This window comes from Doryrhamphus excisus, chromosome 22, assembly GCF_030265055.1.
Source record: "Doryrhamphus excisus isolate RoL2022-K1 chromosome 22, RoL_Dexc_1.0, whole genome shotgun sequence".
NCBI lineage: Eukaryota > Metazoa > Chordata > Actinopteri > Syngnathiformes > Syngnathidae > Doryrhamphus > Doryrhamphus excisus.
In genome coordinates this window covers 2377342-2398277 of record NC_080487.1, presented here as the reverse complement: position 1 = coordinate 2398277, position 20936 = coordinate 2377342, and the positions used below count along the sequence as shown (strand labels likewise).

At 42.4% G+C, this 20936-nt stretch overlaps 3 protein-coding genes across 3 annotated transcripts in view; 1 reads left to right on the top strand and 2 right to left on the bottom strand.

Moving 5' to 3' along the window:
• tex2l (testis expressed 2, like) overlaps positions 1-20421 on the top strand; it is a 62025-nt gene extending 41604 nt beyond the window's left edge. The window contains exons 3-15 of the mRNA XM_058061494.1: positions 9359-9543; positions 9611-9855; positions 12167-13507; positions 14980-15180; positions 15268-15595; positions 17054-17337; positions 17713-17862; positions 17982-18081; positions 18525-18657; positions 19059-19196; positions 19600-19809; positions 19891-20011; positions 20083-20421. Coding sequence (XP_057917477.1) covers positions 12206-13507; positions 14980-15180; positions 15268-15595; positions 17054-17337; positions 17713-17862; positions 17982-18081; positions 18525-18657; positions 19059-19196; positions 19600-19809; positions 19891-20011; positions 20083-20202 — 3087 coding nt within the window. The 5' untranslated portion in view covers positions 9359-9543; positions 9611-9855; positions 12167-12205 and the 3' untranslated portion in view covers positions 20203-20421. The remainder of the gene's footprint in view (positions 1-9358; positions 9544-9610; positions 9856-12166; positions 13508-14979; positions 15181-15267; positions 15596-17053; positions 17338-17712; positions 17863-17981; positions 18082-18524; positions 18658-19058; positions 19197-19599; positions 19810-19890; positions 20012-20082) is intronic.
• Positions 111-5518, bottom strand: msrb1b (methionine sulfoxide reductase B1b). The gene is made up of 4 exons (XM_058061502.1): positions 5342-5518; positions 4986-5128; positions 4744-4861; positions 111-3856 (listed from the first exon to the last, which is right to left on the bottom strand). The coding sequence occupies exons 1-4, from the start codon at positions 5394-5396 to the stop codon at positions 3840-3842; spliced, it is 333 nt and encodes a 110-aa protein (XP_057917485.1). The 5' UTR covers positions 5397-5518; the 3' UTR covers positions 111-3839.
• neurl2 (neuralized E3 ubiquitin protein ligase 2) lies at positions 6253-7196 on the bottom strand. The gene is made up of 2 exons (XM_058061500.1): positions 6449-7196; positions 6253-6377 (listed from the first exon to the last, which is right to left on the bottom strand). The coding sequence occupies exons 1-2, from the start codon at positions 7194-7196 to the stop codon at positions 6262-6264; spliced, it is 864 nt and encodes a 287-aa protein (XP_057917483.1). The 3' UTR covers positions 6253-6261.
• Positions 20422-20936: the final 515 nt, after the last annotated feature.

Genomic DNA, 20936 nt, shown 5'->3' with positions numbered 1-20936 from the left:
AACCCGTGATACCCGATGACAGCATGTGTGTGTGTGTTAGCTGTGTTTGTTTAGGCTACCTGTCGTTCCTGCACAGACTAATTGATGTGTTTTTAAGGCCTCATTGATCTCTGATCTTAAATAGTGCAGTAATGGAGAACAGTACCTTGCTTCTAACTTGAAAAAAAAAAAAACATGGCAACTCCGGGATCGGTCTTTACTTTGGCCTCAGGCGCCGTCTACCCGCTCTTTTATATTTACAGCTCAGCTTCGCTTCAGATATATCATCCTCCTTCTACAGGATTTCATAGCAGCGAGAATGGACTCCAATGATTATAGAGCAGTCTTTATTGCATGAGTGACATCATGACTGTAGATCATGGCATCGCAAGGTTAGACTGGGTGCAGTAACTCGCACTGGAGCTCGAGCGTGGCGTCCAAAAATTCTTCTTGAAAGGTTTGGATGGGATGCAGAGGAAAATGGATGCAGACGCAGATCCAGCAAAAAGAAGTCATGTAGCTATGTGTCTGTACAGTACGTACAGTATGTACATGACAGGACAGGGTAGTCTTATTCATTCAATAAAGACACTTTACATAATTCATAAGTCCTCAATTGCAGAACAGGATCCCCGTAACATGTAACCTTGTGTATCGTTTTGGGCTTAAAGGTAGGGGCCATTTATTGGCACATTGTCAAAATATAAAAAAAAAAGAAAAAATCAACAGGAAGTCAAAAATATTAAGAAAAAAACACACGTTTGAAATATTACAGAAAAAAGACATTATTTCTGTATTACTAGAAACAAAAACAACACATACAGTTGTCATTTTTGGCCAATTAGGTTGCGGAAAAAAGAGAATAAAGTAATGAAATTCTGAGAAAAAATATACGGAGAAAAAATTAATTCTAATAATACGCTTTGTCACTGATAAAATCGATAAAACAAAGCCGACTTGCTGTTTTTTTTTCTTTAAATATAAAAACACAGTGTATCTTTTGATTTTTCAGAATGCGGCTCTCGGACACCACTGCTTCAGGGAATACCAAAGTGTGCGTCACATACTAAAACATACTCTGTATTGTATATAACTCTGGGAAAAATTCTTGATTTTGTTAATACTTGGGTTGTTTATATTGTTTATTTTTCTATATTGTGTATTTTGTACTGCTTAACTGACTCTGTACTCTTGCTGCTGTGCAATACAAATTTCCCCACTGAGGGACGAATAAAGGCATATCTTAATCTTAATCTTAATCTTAATACTGTATGTCCATAGTGATCCTATTTACACAGTCAGCCATTGTGAAAGACAGAGCACGGAAAAGAAAAAGTCAATCAAGCCTTGTTGCTTCCTAACTCAAATCCCACAGAGCTTGAAAGGTGTCAATACTCTGCTGCCTTCTCGCTGACATATTGAGCAGTGGTTCAGCGCTCTGTGATGTATGGTGACCCATATGTGTAAGGGGGACGCGCTCTGCAGTGCACCGGGGTGCATGCGGCCCCAGGCACCACATGCCAGGAGTGTAAGATGGATTGTGGAGATTTGCTCCATGTCCAAAGGATTTAGCCTAATTTAGCCCAGATGCTAAGTGCCGCTCGTCATGCTGGCTGCTTAGATGCCTGCGGTTCCTACACAGTTAGGATTTAACTTTTTGACCGCTAATTTGTCGCCCACAAGGGGGATGAATGATGTAACATAAGCACTTTTGAGACAACTTTACCATTGTTCTTAAAGCAAACTTTCTAACTTGAAATCACTGCAGACCAGCTGTGCTTGAGTCTCAAAGGAAGCGTCTCAAATGGATTACAGATGAAATGATTTTGGCTTGTTTATCATTTAAATGATGAGTATTAAGCACATCAATCAGACCACAATTTGTATTGATGTCCTTAAAGTGACAATCCCATTCCAACTTGTATACACTATGCTGTACATTTAGGCTGGACGCAGGTCTACTGGTTAGCATGTTGGGTTCAAATCTCCATTTGGGTATCCCTTGGTGGAGTTTGCATGACTATGCATGTTAGGTTAACTCTAAATTGTCTATAGGTGTGAGTGTGAATGGTTGTTTGTCTGCGATTGGCTGGCAAACCGGTTCAGAACCTGCCTCTGGGCCAAAGTCGGGATAGCTGAGGTACTGTATAAAAGTGTTATCGTGCAATTGGTCATAGAGTGCCATGTTGCACACATGACAACTACAGCCTCGGGCTATTAAAGATGTTGGTTTTGCTGTCAGGCAGGAAACCACAAAAATACCATTCAGTCTCAAGGGAACAGAACAGAACAGAGCTTCACTATTGTGTACATACGTGAAAGAGTGTGTGTGTGTGTGTGTGTGTGTGTGTTGGCACTTATAACGATGATGTCACAACACCTGCTTTTTCACACTGAGGTATAGTGTTGACTTTAAATATGCTTAATTTCATCCCTCAGGATATTTGAAGACGTTTAAAATGAGTGTCTTACAGTGTCCAACAGCGATGGTGTGCTGCGAGAGGCCTCGCTTATGCAACTCCGCAAGAGAGAAAGCGTTTTTGCCTTTGCCATCAAGACATCAAACATTCTGGTTGAAGAATTCAATGGTCAATTCAATTTATGGTCTGGCAATGAAGACATAGCAGATAGTTCAGTACAGCTTGTTCGGCTTGTTATGATGTCGCAGTGAGCTGGTGTTAGAAAAAAACTCTCTGAAACCGAGTGTTCAGAGCCATGCACAAATGCACAAACCTCATTACCTGAAACTACGTCATTATTTAACACGGTAATACAACATTCTAATATTTACCGCTCAGAAAAGTGGAACAAAACATAAAATAGGTCCATTTTAAGAATTATGTGCACTACATCCTGTTTATTTATTAAACAAGGGTGTCATAAAATAGAGCTATTACACCAACACTGTTCCAGGTTTACAAGTGGTTTGGTATTCTGCACCCGGGTAAGTGCATGTTTCAATGCCTGCAGCATCACAAATTCTCTAACACATAAATAGCCTACGTGGAAATGTTGTTTTCATAAACCTTTGCGCTGTCAACGGTGCCACGCTTTCAAAGCCTGCTTGTACACACAAATTGAAATTGTTGTGTGAACACGTAACACACCGTGAGCGTTTGTGCACAACACTAGCAATATCAAAACGTGTCTGTGGTAAAACCAGTTTAGCGTAGTTTGTGTGTCCAACTGACAAGAGGAGATTGTAAACAGAACTTGAAAAGTAGCGTACGGCGTATTGAGGAATATGTATAACGTGTTGACTGCCAACACTTTTCTGTGTGCGTGTGCTGCCTGTATAATGACAGCCCTTGCTCTCAAAAAGCCAGGCCGCCCGGCTTCTCCTCGAAACCTCAGTGGCACTGCCAAGCCACCGCCGCAAGGAATGCGGCCTGCAGCTGCGCCAGAACGCGCCACTCAAAGATCCAATGTTCACATTTCATCATAAAAATGTGAACAGCAGTTGAGGCGTGTAAGTAGTGTGTTGCAGCTATGGACACAGTATAGATCATGCTACACATACTGTTCAACCTACGCTGGTTTAAGAGAGTGAAGTAACATAAGAATAGCTCCCTCTAGTGGTTACTCAGGAGAATAAGTAAATATGCAATATTACACAATATAAGCATCAATTTCTCATCAAACGATAAGAAAGTGATGCTAAATGTGCTGGCTAACTATTGAAAGTGCATAAATTATGTGGCCGACTTACATCGGTAAACAATGTATAATAAATACAGTCTGTGGTGCAGTATGTCCACGTCATGTGAGATACTTCAACAGGCAGGATGTCCTTCTCAGGACTTTCTCCTGCCCGCATCATACTCTCCTCTGGAACATCTGCACTTGTTGAACTCGGCTCTTTATTGCTTGTAGTTGCCTGGGAAGAAGACAAAATAGAAATTCACAAAAAATCACTTAATATTACCATGACACAGTGTGTATGTTTTTGTGTATGTATGTTCATTCTGTTTAAAACAGAAATATTCCCACACCGTGGCAGTGGAATTCACATTTAAATTGCTTTTGTGTAGTCATTCATGTTGGCGGATACTGGCTCACAAAAGTAACTGCATCAATTACTTACATTTACCCGAAGAACTGCATGCTAATCTACTTCATTTTACTAATAGAGAGTAGCAATAGACTAGCAAAGAAAATATAAACACACCTCCTATTTTATCCAGGCTAACTAAGATTAAGAAACATTTGCGTTTTGGAGCTCCATCACGGCTCGAAAGGTGACTTTGTGTGGGGCAGACCTGCTGTTGCTCAGCGAGAACACAAATTAATACATGCTTTCACTTTTGAGTCCCCAAATACCAAACAACCTCCAAAAAAGTCATTGCTAGTCGCTTTTAACAAAATGTGTCATCACAAGGTGTTGAAATGTGGCCAAATCCAGTGACAAAATTAGCCTGGAAAAAATGTTTGAAGTCAACGTGTACTGTAAATAAACTAATGCTAATCGCTAGCACATATATGGGATTTTCAATGTAGGTTAGCATCGACCTCAAGCATTCGTTTTGATGCATTTTGTTTCTATTGAATGTCAGAAAAAATGATTTGTAACTTCTGTAAGTGGTAATTGACGTGATTTGACTCTGAAATGGAACTCAACTGGAGTTTGAGAACCTGGAGAACCTGTTATCTGTCTGAAACCTGGGACCTACTTGCTATTACCCACTATTTGGCAAGCACTGCTTGGGGTGTAACGGGTGAGTGTTATGATTTGGTTATCAGTGTGCTTTTAAGTACTTTTCTCACCTTTGTTGGGCACAAACTTGAGCGAGTGACTGAATATTCAAAATCGTGACACGCCTTCCTCCGGGCCGCCGTTAACAAACTCATGACCCAGCCCTTGGCCACACTTACCACACAGAACCTACAAGGAAATAATGCAATAAATCCCTACTTCCTGTAATTATTTCATATCATAAGCGCCACATGAGGAATATCAATTACAGAATGAAGATGCGGATTAGCAGAGTTTTCTTGACTTCCCTGACCTTGAAGGCTGTGAGCGTCTCCATCAGTTTGGTCACACTGTCCTCTCTGATGGTCTCGGTGAAAGCGGGCCATGGAGACGAGTGGGCGAACTTGGACCGACTGGAGAACAGTGGATGGTTACAGTTGGAGCACACGTACATACCTGTAGAAAACAAAGCATTCAAAAATGGTAAACAATGTAAACATTCCCATTATTTATCCACCACAATAAGCATAATATCAATATTTTCTACTCACTCATAAATGGAAGCAACACAACAACAAAACAACCTAATGACAATCATGACAGGCCTAAAAAAAAACCACACACACGACAGGTTACATCACCTCTTAGATCACCGTGTCAAGGGCTCACCTGGCTTGAAATGGTCCTTGTAGATTTCACCGTTAAAAAAATGACAGAAAGACATGTTTTGGGTGATTAACCTGACCCGAAAAATTATAAAAGCGACTGACTATCATTGAGTGTATACAGTACACATTACAGCGCACCGCCTTCCGTTTTGCCTCTTATCTCGTGAGATTTAACGGGAACTCCTCCCACTGCAATTAACTCAATGCTCGCTAGATGGCAGCGTTTGACAATTTGTGCTTTTGACTCAACTGGCAATGATGACAAAATGTTTTTGTAACTTTAGTCTATTGAGTTTTTGGGTTTTTTTACTGTCTGTACTGTAGTATACTAAGAGAAACAAATCTCAGTCTCATTTATAGACCGTGTGTGTGATGAATGAAATGAAAAAAATAGCAAATATCAAAGAAATATAATAATAATATAATATTTTTTTACTAGAATTGTACTATGTTCTAAAGTTCTGGATAACAAATGTAATATTCAAATAATAAATAAAATACTATGTTTTATGGAACCAGTATTGTACACATACTGTACATAATATGTCAAACTGGAGGACACACAGTACATCAAGGGGGAAGATGTCAATACAAAGTTCGACAAAAAATTTGTGTTTTTTAATCACGGTTAGCTCAGCCTCCTCAGTAACATCTGACCTCACAACTTTTCTTCAGGATGGACGCAAACGTCAGCACATGGACACGATGCAAAACCGTGTGGAAATTGGAGGAACGTCACGTCACTGGTTTTGTGCACTGATACTTTTGTCCACGGTGTAATGTATGTGCGGTCTCTTCATGAAAACATTGGATGGAATTGAGCATCCTGATTAGTCGTCATTCATCAACATATACATGGTGACAACATCTAAACAAAGTGTAGTTCACTTCATCCTGTTCCTCAAAGAAGATGCCGAGTCCTCACTCATATTTGCAGTAGTGCTTCAATGCCTCTGGCAGCTCCAACCAGTCAATGGCCATTCTATGCACGATGTGCTTCTGGATGGACTTCCTGCACAGTGTCTGCAAGGATGAGACTGACATGGGGATTTTAGAAATATAAGAAATTGGCGGGAAATGCTTCCATGCTTCAATGAGTGACACTCACATCCATACTCCACCTGCACGATCCTGACACACTTAGTGGCGGCAAAAACGTCCACTACGGCATAAATAGGCTCAATGGTGGGGATGCCTCTTGCAGAAGGTCCCATGTCCTCCCCATTGATGACAATATGCATGTCAGCTACATGTGGGCCTTTAGGTACATACAGAACTCCAATGCGGCTACGTCTGGCTGTTGGCGGGAGGGCATTGGTTTTGTACAAGTCGTCCAGAATGTGGCTATAGCGTCCGGGTCGGCTGCGGCCAACCAGCTTGTCTCTGGGGATCCGGATATTCTCAATGTACAAATGAGAATCAGTGAAAAAGGTCTTTGGTTTGGTATTTGTGTCACCTTCATTTTCAGCGTCTCCTTGCCCCAGTCTGTGACCCCCAGGCTCCTGGCCACCTTCTCCCACATCGACCTCCTCCACGACTTTATTGTGGTTGCGAGTGATAGCGAAAACCCAGCTGTCACCCAAGTCTGTCAATTCCGGAATAGAGTACTCAGGAACTACCTCCAAGGTACTGGGGTCCTTGGCGGTCAGGCCGATGCGGAGGTGTCCACACCAGCCTAACTCCTTGTCCTCAATCTCTATGAGGAATATCTCCCCTGGCTTGAGAGGGTGTTTACTGAAGCACACTCCGTTGGCAAAGCTCTCCACCCGCGTGGCCTGAGTGGCCGAGTGGTCCAGTTCCACGTTGGTTCCGTGGATAGGGTGGAACTCCATGAAGTGGTCTTGAAAAGGCTCCATTGCTTGTTACGCCTTCACTCTCCAGCACTTTTATTGAAAGGTTCCAAGTAGACAACGTCTTATGGTCATTGTGGGAACCAACCGCTACACCAACACAGCTCTGCCTATCTTTCAGTCACTTAGGGAAGCTTCTGGTCGGGCTATTTTTAAACAGATGTCAACAGATGGCAAGGTATGTGTGTGTGTTAGTGTGATGGGGGTGGCCAACATGCACATAGCAGCAGTCGCCCACTCTCATGTGACGCGCTAAGACCGTTAAAAATCCCTCGGTACTTCATACAAACTGGTGAAGTGCAGTAATACTAATAGCATAATTGTCATATTGCCATATGATATATATATATGCCAGTGAGATACATAATTGTGGTGTTTTGAAGCTGTGCTATAAGTAGATACCCTGCTAATGTAATGGTAATGGTAATGGTTTAATTTCATTTGAACATGCATCAGATTACAATTGAATGCATCCCATAATCAGTTCCCAGTTCCACATGTCCAAAAGGAGTAGGAAGAAGCAAAGCTTATTAAATTCTACCCCTCCATCTGGTACTTTTACAATCACTAACTGTTACATTTGTTCACTTCCTGCTTTCCTAATATTGTTTTAAGTTTTTTTTTTGTCACGTACCGAAGTACGAGGTGATATGACCATACAATGACATAATGGTTGCCATAGTAACTGTCAATATAGTGGTATATATAGCATATCATGACTGGTTCAAGACTCTTCATCCTTGTATTTAGCAAACATCAACTGCTTGTATTGTTTCTTGAATTGGCTCATCGTTGTGCATTGTTTGAGGTCCTTACTCAATCCATCCCATAGTTTGATTCCGCATATTGAAATGCTATAGCTTTTTAACGTAGTCCTAGCATAGAAGTGTTTCAAATGTACTTCTACCCTGGGATCATAAGTAAATATTGGATGACATTTTTAGGTAATTGGTTATTTTTAGCGTTATACATTATTTTAGCTGTTTGAAGATGAACTATATCAGTAAGTTGAAGTATTTGTGATTTTAGAAATAAATAGTTAGTATGTTCTCTGTAGGCGGCATTATGAATTATACTTACTGCCCTTTTTTACAGTACATTTAGCGAGTGAAGATTGCTTTTATAGTTATTAACCCATATTTCTATGGTAGAACCAGAGAGCAATAATGTGACTTAGATTAGATTCTTAAGTCATGCCACAATTAATGAGGTGTGGAGATTTCTTTTTGATAAGAGCTTATATCAGAAGACGACTACTTGAACTTTCATTTGGAAACATTCTGATTTCAAATGAGGTGACAGCTCTTCTTTAGGTAGAATCCAATCACCCAAAAAGTACAGTATAATCCTCACTGAACACAATGAGTTCTAATATTGTTTCCAATTGCAACTTAATGTGGTTGTCTTAGCCAGAGCTGTACTATTTCAAGTTGTTCTCTTCTTTGGCTTCAGAACTTGTTTGATCAGATGGAGCTCTCGTGATAGACTGCACGTAGTGTATTCTTCTCTCTCATCTATGACTCAGAAAAAGGAATCTTTCTACGCCTATCTTTTATGACACAGATAAAGAAGAGTGGATTCATTTACGTTTAAAAAGCATTTTTAAATCATCAACATCTACAATAACTAACAACTATTTATTATATTTACTCAAGAGTCACTACTATACATTAGAGTAGTCTGTGTACAGTTTGTAGAGGAGTGTAGAGTTTTCCAAGCCACGGGTTATGACACAACCGTCATTGTTTAAAATAGTTGGCATTGTGAGGACAATTCACAATGAACATGTCCAAATTGCGGCCAAAATGTTAATATTTTGTGCAAACACCATTGTTATCGAGCACCGCCTTCGTCCTCTTCGGCTGTAAAATGCCCTGGTGTGTAATAAACTTTATAATCTTGGCAACCTGCTGACAAACGCAACTTGGCAGGCGCCATGAGCCGCCTCGGTGCAGTCACCGAGTCCAATCAGACGGTTTGCCGGGTTTACTCACTAAGCCGAAAGGAGACACTGGCGGCAACCCTGTAATTCATCAGTGCAAATTCAGCCATTTTTGTTTCAAACTATTCTAACCAAACAAAATGTACATTTATAATACAGTTCATTTATTTTCATTTTTTATCATTCTTTTTTTCTCCATTTTCTCCATTTTTTTTCATCATGACAGGTGATGACTGCACATCACTGCAACCGGAGCCTGAACACCACTCCACCCCATTCCTCATACTGTCATATCTGGGGCTTCCTGTGTTTTTTTTTTTTTCTATGTAGGCCAAGATGAAGGGAGAACAAGAGGAAAGAAGATGCACTGAACACACTAATGAAGACAATTTCTGGTACACTATCCCATAGGTGTGTGTGCGTTTGTTTGTGTGCATCTGTTGGGGCTGCCCTACTCTAAATCTGGATTATCTTGCAGGGCGGCCATGCTTTTCATAATCAGTTGGTGAGCTGTGATTCTCGGCAGTGCATGACACATCTGGATGCAGGCGGTTGGCTTAAGAGGAGGTGTGTGTGACTGCATGAGAGAGTGAGATGGTGTGTGAAAGAGAGTGAGCGTGTGCGCTCAGACTCCTCACTCCTGACTCCGCGCTCCGTCCCTGCACACACAAACGGAAGATGGACTCTGAAGACCATCCCTTTGGTCCCGTTCCCATGCGCAAGGTGAGTCAACTTCATCATTGTTTCTGTGGTTTGCAGATCATCTTTTGGGACACCAAACAAGGGCAACATAATCCTGAACTGACTGAATGTTAATATATTAATGTTTTAAGCTGCAAAATATAATAATGGATGGAAGCCATGTGCAATAGTTTTCACAGCTCTATATGTCAACAGCAAATGCATCAACTTATTATGTGCATTTATTAAAAATGGTAGATTCATTGAACATGCATATAAAATGTTACAAAAATTCAAAAAAGTGATATTTAAAACCAAACCATGTTCTTAATATCCCGATTTGCCTGCCTTCATTCAAATGACTATACAGTATGTACTTTTCATTAACTGTCATTTCATTATTAGTATGCACGTTGTCATCAAATCCTCCAGTGACCTTTATGCCCTGCACAAAATCTGTACAAGAAAGAGACTTTCGGTCGTCGAGATGAGCTTGCTTGGAAACCTGTCCTGCCAAAAGTTGGCTTAGTCAATAAGCCCCGCAGTGTGATTTGTCAGATTTCACCGTTAAACCCTGAATTAATGTTAATCTGAGATTGTAACGGGTCATGTCTGATGAGACTGTGGGACACAAACATCTTAACTACTATATCTTGACTCAGAAATGACATATTTGATAAGTTGGCAATACAAATAGAGTTTATTTATCGGAGTTTGGAGTGTCTGTGAACTCACCTGGAGAATGAGGATGTGTTGTTCCCAGAACGGATGGAGAGAACCTGCACCCATCTGGTACCCGGCCCTTGTTTCAATTACAGACTCAGCTTGGTATTATCCCATAAGTCAATGCTAACCAATGCTGACTTTCTCTAATAAGTTGAGGAAATTGAAAAAGGCACTAAAATTATATCGGATTTCATGGAAGATGAGAACTTTCAAACAGATAGATTTGCTAATTAAATTCCTTTCACGGGATATGCAGAAACCTTCTGACATCCTTCTGGTACCCCCCCACGTGAACATCTATGACGAAGGTCTAATGTCTGAATGTGTGACTTGCGGGTTTTATCTTTCCGCCATGCATTTTGGGTGTGAGCAGATTAGTCACAATCCACCATCTGCTGTGGAATTGGTTGAAATTGTGCCACACAGACCTGTAATATTGTTACATAAATATGAAGAACGCTTATAGAACTCCTATAAAGAGCAATGCAAAAAACACTCCATAATCCATCCATCCATTTTCTATGCCGCTTATCCTCAATAGGGTTTGGGGTATGTTGGAGCCTATCCAAGCTGACTCCGGGTGAGAGGCGTAATACACCCTGGACTGGTGGCCAGCCAATCACAGGGCACATATAGACAAACAACCATTCACACTCACTATGGACAATTTGGAATTTTGGAGGAAACCGGAGTACCCGGAGGGAAGCCCCCCCCCACACACACACACACACACCCACACACACACAGGGATAACATGCAAACTCCACATTGAGATTCCCAAGTGGAGAATCGAACCCAGGTTTTCCTGATTTCCTGACTATGTGGCCAACATGCTAACCACTTGTCCATCATTTATTATGTCCAAATGTCGTTTTGATGTCACATATTTGTGCACGTTCATTCATTCATTTTCTACCGCTTTTCCTCAACGCTGGTTGTGGGGGATGCTGGAGCCTATCCCAGCTGTCTTCGGGCGAGAGGCGGGGCACACCCTGGACTGGTGGCCAGTCAATCAGAGGTCACATATAGACAAACAACCATTCACACTCACATTCATACCTATGGACAATTTGGAGTGGACAGTTAATGGCTAATTTTGGAATGTGGGAAGAAACCGGAGTACCCGGAGGAAACCCCCCCCCACACACACACACAGACACAGGGATAATGCAAACTCCCAAGTGGAGAATTGAACCCTGGTCTTCCCGATCTCCAACATGCTAACCACTTGGCCATCATTTATTTTGTCCAAATGTCCTTTTGATGTCACAAGCTTCACAAATAGCACCCCAAAAAATTCCAAGCTCCAATTGTCCTTATTTTTGCAACATTTGAGAGCTTGTCTTTTTTTGCCTGCCCCCCCTTCATCTTCTGATGTGGAGCAACAGCTTTGAGAGAGGCGCCGACTTGGCACAGATTCCCTCCCTAGACTCAACACACAAATTCACACTCCATGGCTCAACTCCATGACATTCACCATAGACTAATACCGACTTGGCAAGATGGAGCAGTTTATGTGAAAATGAATAACAAGCAATGCCTTGCTCATCTCGTGGCTGCTTTCATTTGTTTTGCCTCCGAGGCGTCTTAATTTCACCGACTGTGTTTCGTGCTTCTTCTCTTTCAGTGACTCTAAGGTGCCTTGGCTGTGTCATGTAGTCACAAAATGGCAGACAGTGAGAACATGGAACATGGCTGTGAGAAGGAATCACGAGGAGGTGACACCCACCACCCAGATGTTCTCACTAACTCCCTCGGAACAAAGCGGCACCTCCCTCGAGGGATTGTTATCCAGCTGACGGGAACCGAGGGAGAATGGAGCAGCCTGGATGAGAGCGAGCTCATCTTCTCGCTTGACCGTGATGAGGACTACCCCTCGGTGTCTCAGTCAAGTCAGAAGCAGCTCTCCAGGGATTACGACAGAGGGTCCCAAGCGTTCCACGTCCCGCTTTCACCCTCGTCTCCCGGTTCTCTCGGGAATTGCGCCACTACTGGTCCCAGCTTCCTTTCTCCAGGTCCCTCCTCGCCTACTCATCGACCCTTAGCCAGTCTGGTGAAGTCGCTCTCCACAGAGCTGGAGCTGAGAGAAGGTTCCACCCTTAGACCGAAACCCCTTCTCAGCCTTGTGAAATCCATCTCGACTGAACTCTCACGATCTGAGCCTGAGGTGTCGCAGTCAAAATCGGACTCCCGCCTCAACCTCCACCTATTGAAGCAGCTCACACAACCCAAGACTCGAAGCGCCGGGGACTCTCGGACAGCGCCCCCATCTCCCAGCACGCTCTCACCGAGCGGCGAGGGTCTGAAAGGCGGCTTCTTCAAAATGGAACTAGAAGACACCAAGAGGAAACTCTCTGAAGCAGTCCATGAGCCCCTGAGCAGCATGTTCAACAAGATCATGAGAGAAGACAGCATGGGCAGTCCCAAACACCAGTCCAGGACTACCCAGGTCATCTCCAGAGGTTTGGGCCGGGAAAGTAGCACAGACACGGGTGTCTCAGAGTCTCCTGTGAGGAGCAGTGGCAGAACAGAGGGTGACGTTTTTGACTGGCCTTCGGTTAGATACCCTGGGAGAACCCTCCGCAGCCCGTGCCCAGTCCATCATTGCAAACATATCAGGGATGAAGAGCAAGGATTGTATTCAGATGGAGACATACTACAGGTTTTTCCCGTTGATACTTCCCAACAGGGACTGCCTGGGGTTGCGCCACCACCACTTAGGACCTATCCACTTCACCCACCCAATCCTCCACCATGCATGAGTTTATTCTGTGTGGCGACACTATTCTATGGCTATTTTACTCTACCTCTGAATCCATACTTCTCTGGTATGGCTTTGGGGTTAGCGTTGGGATTTTTACTAGGACTCTTACTCATTCGATTGGGCTCTTCCAGGTCCAGACCAGCACCGACTCTTCTTGGGGAGGGGATTCTGAGAGATACCTCCACTGAGCCTGAGATCGCCAAGGTGAATTTCATTCATCATACATTGGGACTCCAGTGGGACTTTAAACACTTGACAGCTTTGGCTTGGCACGGGACAAAATAATCTGAGTGGGCCCCCACACGCACACACACCTAATTCTGGGCCCCCCTTATGCCTGGCCCCTGGACAGGGCTAGAAATAAGCAATGTTATAAACAATGCATGAGATGAGTAACACACTCATCCGTGTTTATGGACCAAAATGAATGTAATGGTAATGGTAATGGTAATGGTAATGGTTTAATTTCATTTGAACATGCATCAGATTACAATTGAATGCATCATATAATCAGTTCCCAGTTCCACATGTCCAAAAGGAGTAGGAAGAAGCAAAGCTTATTAAATCCTACCCCTCCATCTGGTACTTTTACAATCAGTAACTGTTACATTTGTTCACTTCCTGCTTTCCTAAAATAGTTTAAGTTTTTTTTTGTTTTTTTTTGTCACGTACCGAAGTAGGAGGTGATATGACCATCCAATGACATAATGGTTACCATAGTAACTGTCAATATAGTGATATATATACTGTACATATAGTTTGATTCCACATATACTGAAATACTATGGCTTTTTAACATAGTCCTAGCATAGAAGTGTTTCAAATGTACTTCTTCCCTGAGATCATATTTCTCCTCTATTGTAGAGAAGTATTGGATGACATTTTTAGGTAATTGGTTATTTTTAGCCTTGTGCATTATTTTAGCTGTTTGAAGATGAACTACATCAGCAAGTTGAAGTATTTGTATGTAACCATGAAACGCTATAACCCGAATACCACCTGTATTTCCCCGCCTCACACACGTATGTCAGGGTGAAACGAAGTGGAATAATATAGTACTTCAAACACACCAAAATGTGCCAAGTTTCCATTTTCTGAATCAAGTCAGTGACATTTAAAACGAAGAGTTATAAAAACAGTACCGCTTCTAATAAGTTTTCACCCACACAAATTAGCTCTGAAAGGGAGCAGTGTCATAAGAAAGGTCACATCTGCAATTCTGCTGACATTTTTATTTCTTCAAAGAATAAAATAAAAGCGGCTTGCCAGATAATTGCAAGTAAACGTAGAAACCACTGGAGTCTTTGCGGTAATCGCAGTACTCCGTCTGTTCAGCGGCGGTACGTACTTTAGCGAGCACCCAGATACTGTCATCTCCAGAGGCCATTTGCAGCACATACGGGCTGGAGGCGGTTGGAATTTGTCAGCACATAAGGCAGGTGGGGGTTGGTGTGCTTTGCATGAAGGGAATGAAATGGTCATAAAGGGTTTAGTCTACTAAGACACGGAGGACTGATACCATAGTGCCATCCTTCAACCCTCCCTAATTTCTTGTAGAAATCAGCTTTTATTTTTTGCATAGTCCTGCTAATGTATTATTATATTTTTTATTGTATTATTTATTGACATGGCCAAAATGTAGCAAACGTTTAACACTTGTTTACTTCATTTAACAGGGATGGATGAATGAGAGTCAGGATTATGACCAAGAAGCCGCCCATGCAGCGCAGACTCACTCTGTGTTTGCCACACTGGAGGGACCCTGCCTCCGACTTGACACCCCCCAGTCGAACATCAGTCGCAGGGCCACGTATGACGAGAAAGTCCACGAGTCCACTTTCATCAAGACACGCTCCTACCAGCTGGAAAAGAGCAAAGTATGAAGGATGAAATTCACTACTAGCTATATGCTTAAATGTACAATTAGGTTAAGTTCATAATTATTTTCAATTGTCCCCCAATAGGTGTTCTTGCTGCCATCTGTGTTGGCTCGGAAACGAGTATGGAACCCCAAATATCCCATCTGCATCCAGCTGGCCAGCAGCTCTCAGAAGGATGCTGGACCAACATTGGATGGGAATCAGGAAGAGGAGGAGGAGCAGCCAGGAGCTGAACCCAGATGTTCAAGTTCATCTGAACCCACCGGTGACCCGTGTACAACTCTTTACCTCTTTGGACGCACGGGAAGGGAGAAGGAGGAGTGGTTTCGCCATTTCCTGCTCGCATCCATGAACACAGAGCTCAGAAAAGACCACAACAAACCAAAGCCTGGCAGATGTGTGCCTCGATCGGGTAAGAGAAACATGGATAATGCGCTAGAAGGTCTCTAGATAAGGCATCTATACAAACAGTATATATGTGTGGATTATGGATTACATGCTCCAATTCTTTGCATGTCAAAACCAATCCTATTTGTGAGAACATACACGTCTCACTGTGGCATCAAGCAAGAACACCAGAGAACAACTGGAGTGGTTTACGGAGTTAGTGCATCAGTTATTTTATTCGCTATATTATCCGATTTTATGTCACTATATAGCGTATGTCAGCCACCATTCTTACTCTATACTTAGAGTCTGCATGAGTATTGTGCAATATAGTATAATATAGTACAATAACTATAATAACTATAGTATAATATATTAATTTAGTATTAAAGCCTAGTTTCTATTACACTGCTTAGCACTGCCTGATGACGATTGGCTGATCATGTGAGAGAAATATGTCTCAAAATTATGTAATTTTCCATATTTCCCTCGTTGATTACAATGTAATTTCATTCATTCATTTTCTATTGGGGTCGCGGGGGTGCTGGAGTCTATCCCAGCTGTCTTCGGGCGAGAGGCGGGGTACACCCTGGACTGGGTTCCAGACAATCACAGGGCACGGCAATGTAATTTGAATATGCATATTTGTTTTGATTCATATACATATATACAGATATACAGATATACATATATACATATATACATTCATTCATTCATTTTCTACCGTTTATCCTCACGAGGGTCACAGGCGTGCTGGAGCCTATCCCAGCTGTCTTTGGGCGAGAGGCGGGGTGCACCCTGGACTAGTGGCTAGCCAATCACAGGGCACGGCAATGTAATTTGAATATGCATATTTATTTTGATTCATATGCATATATACATATATACATTCATTCATTTTCTACCATTTATCTTCACGAGAGTCACAGGCATGCTGGAGCCTATCCCAGCTGTCTTCGGGCGAGAGGCGGGGTACACCCTGGACTGGTGGCCAGCCAATCAGAGGGCACGGCAATGTAATTTGAATATTTGTTTTAATTCATATACATATATACATATTTACAATATATACATATTTGTATTGGAAGTGAAACATATGAACAATGATGCGTACTGTAAGATGGTCGTATTATTGATATAGATTATGATGTATATTTCCATGGCCATTATGGCTATTGTCCATTGTTACTTTGCTGGGTACTTGCAATGTGCAGACGTACATTGGAGCGCAGGAGGTGAACAAATGCATTGCAACTGAATCGGATGAGGGGTGGGATTAAATAAGCTTCGCTTCTTCCAATTCCTTTGTGGACATGCGGAACTGGGAATCGTGTTATGTCATGTGCTCCAGTGTCATTTGTGTGCAAAACCTTGTGTGCACCATTCGGGGCTTACTTAGTGTGGGGCTTAAACACCTCCACCTCACTGCACATGCCACATACGTTATTTTTGCTAACTACATAAAGTGTCCATTCCCCCCCAGGTGACCCAGTACTGTCGCAGAGCATCAGCGGCCATGGTGACTTCCAAAGCAGCAGGGACTCCACCAGCAGAATGGGCAGCAGTGAAGAAGATGCCCCCTCCACACCCCCGGTCTCCTCCGCCCCTGCAGCTCCTGTCACTCAGACCTCCAGCAGCACCACCAGGGGCCTTTCACTTCTCGACTACCCAGGCTATATGTCTCGTCTTCTGGCTACGGTAGACTTGCCTCTGCTCTCGAGTCCTGGTCTTGGCAGCACAGAAACAAGCCCCAAGCTCAAAGGAAATGTAAGTCATGCTGAAACTGTAGGAACATTCAGGCATGGCCACGCACACACGCAGTACTGTGAGTTTTCTGTACGACACAGCAAATACTCCAAAAATAGAACAGAAAACACATCTCATTTATCATACACATAGAAACAGGTTAAAGTACAATTGTACATATATGTTTATTTCTTCATGCTTCACTAATCATGTTTTTTCATCAAGTGTTGAGATCTCGCATTTTGATCGGTAGTCCTCGAACTCACCATTATTTTGTGCTCTTTGCTGTGAAACACAAAAGTCACTTTTCTCGAAAATGTTTATCGAAGTGGGCGGAGCTAGGGTTTGGACATTGAGTAGTGTTTTGTGTAACGTTGCTAGTTGTTTTTCCAACAGTGTACCTGTGATTTGGCCGAATACTGTGGGAGGAATTCGACCGCCTGGGTGAACGCTCTGATTGGTCGCATCTTTTGGGACTTCTTGAGAGAGAAGCACTGGGCCGACGTGGTTTCCTGCAAGATCCAGAAGAAGCTCAGCAAAATCAGAGTAATTTCAGTAGTATTTTGTGTTATTAGTATTTATTTAGTAGTAGTAGTATAATATATCATAATAACGATACAGAATTTTAAACGTTTATATGTTTATAAGTGCTATATTGTTTACAGCTGCCTTACTTTATGAATGAACTGGCCCTGACTGAGCTGGACATGGGCTGTTCGATGCCGCAAATCACATCTACCTCTCGGCCAGAGGTTAACCACAGGGGTGAGCAGACACACGGTTATAAAATAACGTGCACACACGCATCCTGTGTATTCACGCATGTACAGTTGTTGAGTAAGATTATGGCCGCCGGCTGTAAGATTATGGCTGAATGCAGCATATGACCAGATGAGGTATTGTTATCCTGCTGTAATCTTAGCGTGTACGGCATGTTGGGTTTTTGCGTGAATGTTTTTCAATGAGTCAGTTTGGCAAACAACACCGATGGGGAGACTTGTAAGTGATTTATACATTTTTTGTATAAATGAGAATTTTCAAATTCTCTTCAGTGTCTCTTTTTTCTCCAGATATGTCACTCCCATTTTATAATTCCTTGTCATCATGAATATTCAAGGCTCCATAATTACAATGAAAGCAGTTTATTCTGCCCACTGCATGTGTGGAGATTTGTGCTGATGTTGACCCCTCTGTGCTTCCCCCTGCAGGTTTGTGGGTAGAACTACAACTGGCCTACAACGGTACCTTGCAGATGACCCTGCAGACCAAATTTAACTTGTCCAAACTGGGCAAAGACGGCAGCCAGGACACGGACTGGTTGACTGAAACCCGAAGCACACGGTTAGTAACTAGACAAAAGTATTGGTACACATAAGAGCGACATGACGGCCGTGCTCAACCCAAGTCCTGATTAATTAATTATATAATCACATTGCGATGAGGAAGTCATCAACGTCCATTATTCTAAACCGGGTTCAACTACCTCATCGCTTAGCCTCCCACTGCACTGATTAGCCTAAGCACGCTGTCATAGAAGTTTGCTGGTATGGATTAAACGTTCAGCAAAAGTCTGACATCCTCCGCAGTCACAAGCCGTTCTAAGTCTCTCCCTGCAAACAAGACACTTTCACTTTTGTGTTTGTAAGCTCCTCTGTCAAACAAGTATCAACCTATCAGCCCGTAATTAGACTTCAATTTGAACATTGTTTACTACCTTTTTAATACGTATGTCTTCTTCTTAGCTGCAGACCTTTCCTAAGTGTGCTGGCAGACAGTGATGAGGAGTCTTCCAGCGCCGGTTCATCTGACGAGGAAGAGCTGCTCCTCTCTGAGCCTCAGGGTCCTGCTGGGGAAAAGGTTCCTACATCGGGAACAGAAGGGTAAATGTTAATCCGAATTCAGCACCAGTATGCAATGAAGTATAAGTACATACAAACAGTACAGCGTAATAATGCAGTACAGACTGACTGATCCCTGATCTTTAAAAAGCCTGACTTGTCCATTCCGATTTAGGCTGATAACACCTGACTGCATACACCTTTAAAATACAAGTTTATGTAGTTCCTTCAGTTCCTTTTATACTTCACAATTCACAAAAAAAACTTGCACAACAGGTTACACCGAAAACCTGATTTGAGCCTTTTACCAAAAATAAAGTACACAGCTGTCCATTCAATGCCGTGAACGCAATCGTTTTCCATTTGCAGCATCCAAAAGTTGCATCCATCCTCACTAATAACGTTCCTTCTTCTCCTCCTACTCCTCCATAATCTCATCTTACAGAGCAGGGGGTGGAAAGACTGGAAGGAAGATTTTGAGATTTGTGGACAAAATCGCCAAATCCAAATACTTTCAGAAGGCGGCAGAGAACGAGTTCATCAAGAAGAAGTTTGAGGAGATGTCAAACACTCCCTTGCTGCTCACAGTGGAAGTTCAAGAGCTGTCAGGCTCTCTGGTTGTCAACATCCCACCGCCCCCTACGGATAGAATATGGTAAGAGCAACATTCTGTGGGAATTCTTAGCAAGGTACCACAAATAAAAACTATGAAAAAAATGTCATTTTGACACTCAAGGTACAGCTTCTGCACTCCACCCAAACTGGATCTCCATGTCCGACCCAAACTAGGTGAGAGGGAAGTGACTTTATGTCATGTGACTGATTGGATTGAAAGGAAACTACAGGATGAGTTTCAGGTAAAGGAATACGCCCCGTTTACATGCATCGGTACTACACTTACTTACGTCCTTTTTTTTTTGGGTTTTAGAAAGTATTTGTCCTGCCAAACATGGATGACATCTACTTACCCATGATGCACTCGGGTGTGGACAGCCCCTGTGCATCCCCACAGAGCCCGACTGAGTCTGTGGAGCACCGCTATGTTTAAATAAGCACTGATAGGAAGCAATAGTCGGATCAACTCCACATAACCGTAGTTAAGTGGTCTCTTTGAGGAAATGCACTTGAGTTATGTGACCAGGATGAACTTTATATGGTAAGTCATATGTCATTTTTAAAATAATTATAATTTATTCATAATGTATTATTATTATTATGTATCAGTATACTCGTTTTTTGCACGTTTACATGAATTTGCTGCTTTATATTGGCTGATGATCAATATTAAAAAAAAAAGTTTAAATGATTTGTTTTTATTCATTCATTCATTTTCTACCGCTTATCCTCACAAGGGTCGGGGGTGCTGGAGCCTATCCCAGCTGTCTTTGGGCCAATCACAGGGCACATATAGACAAACAAGCATTCAACATGCAAATTCCACACAGAGATGGTAAAGAATTGAACTCGGGTTTCCTAGCTGTGAGGCCTGCGTGCTAACCACTCGATCGCCGTGCAGCCCTGACGTCATCACTGTCCAACCAGGTGGTAGTTGCTCAGTCTTTAAGGACCCCTGGGGCCCAAGGGTGTCGGTTGGGTCCTGCTGTTGGAAAAATGCTTATCTGCTTACGGACGTCTGTCTTGAGCTGTCTTTTATTTTAATAAATATGGGGATATACCATATTTTCTGGACTATAAGTGGCTCTGGAGTATAAGTCGCACAAGGCCAAAAATGCATAATTAGGTAGAAAAAAACATACATAAGTCGCAATGGAGTATAAGTCG

What these genes read in the sequence shown, in the direction of transcription:
- neurl2 (XM_058061500.1), bottom strand. Translation starts at nt 7,196, where the DNA reads ATGGAGCCTTTTCAAGACCACTTCATGGAGTTCCACCCTATCCACGGA. An exon ending in CGTGCAGGTGGAGTATGGAT is followed by an intron (nt 6,378 to 6,448) that starts GTGAGTGTCACT and finishes TCCCCATGTCAG; the next exon opens with TCTCATCCTTGCAGACACTG.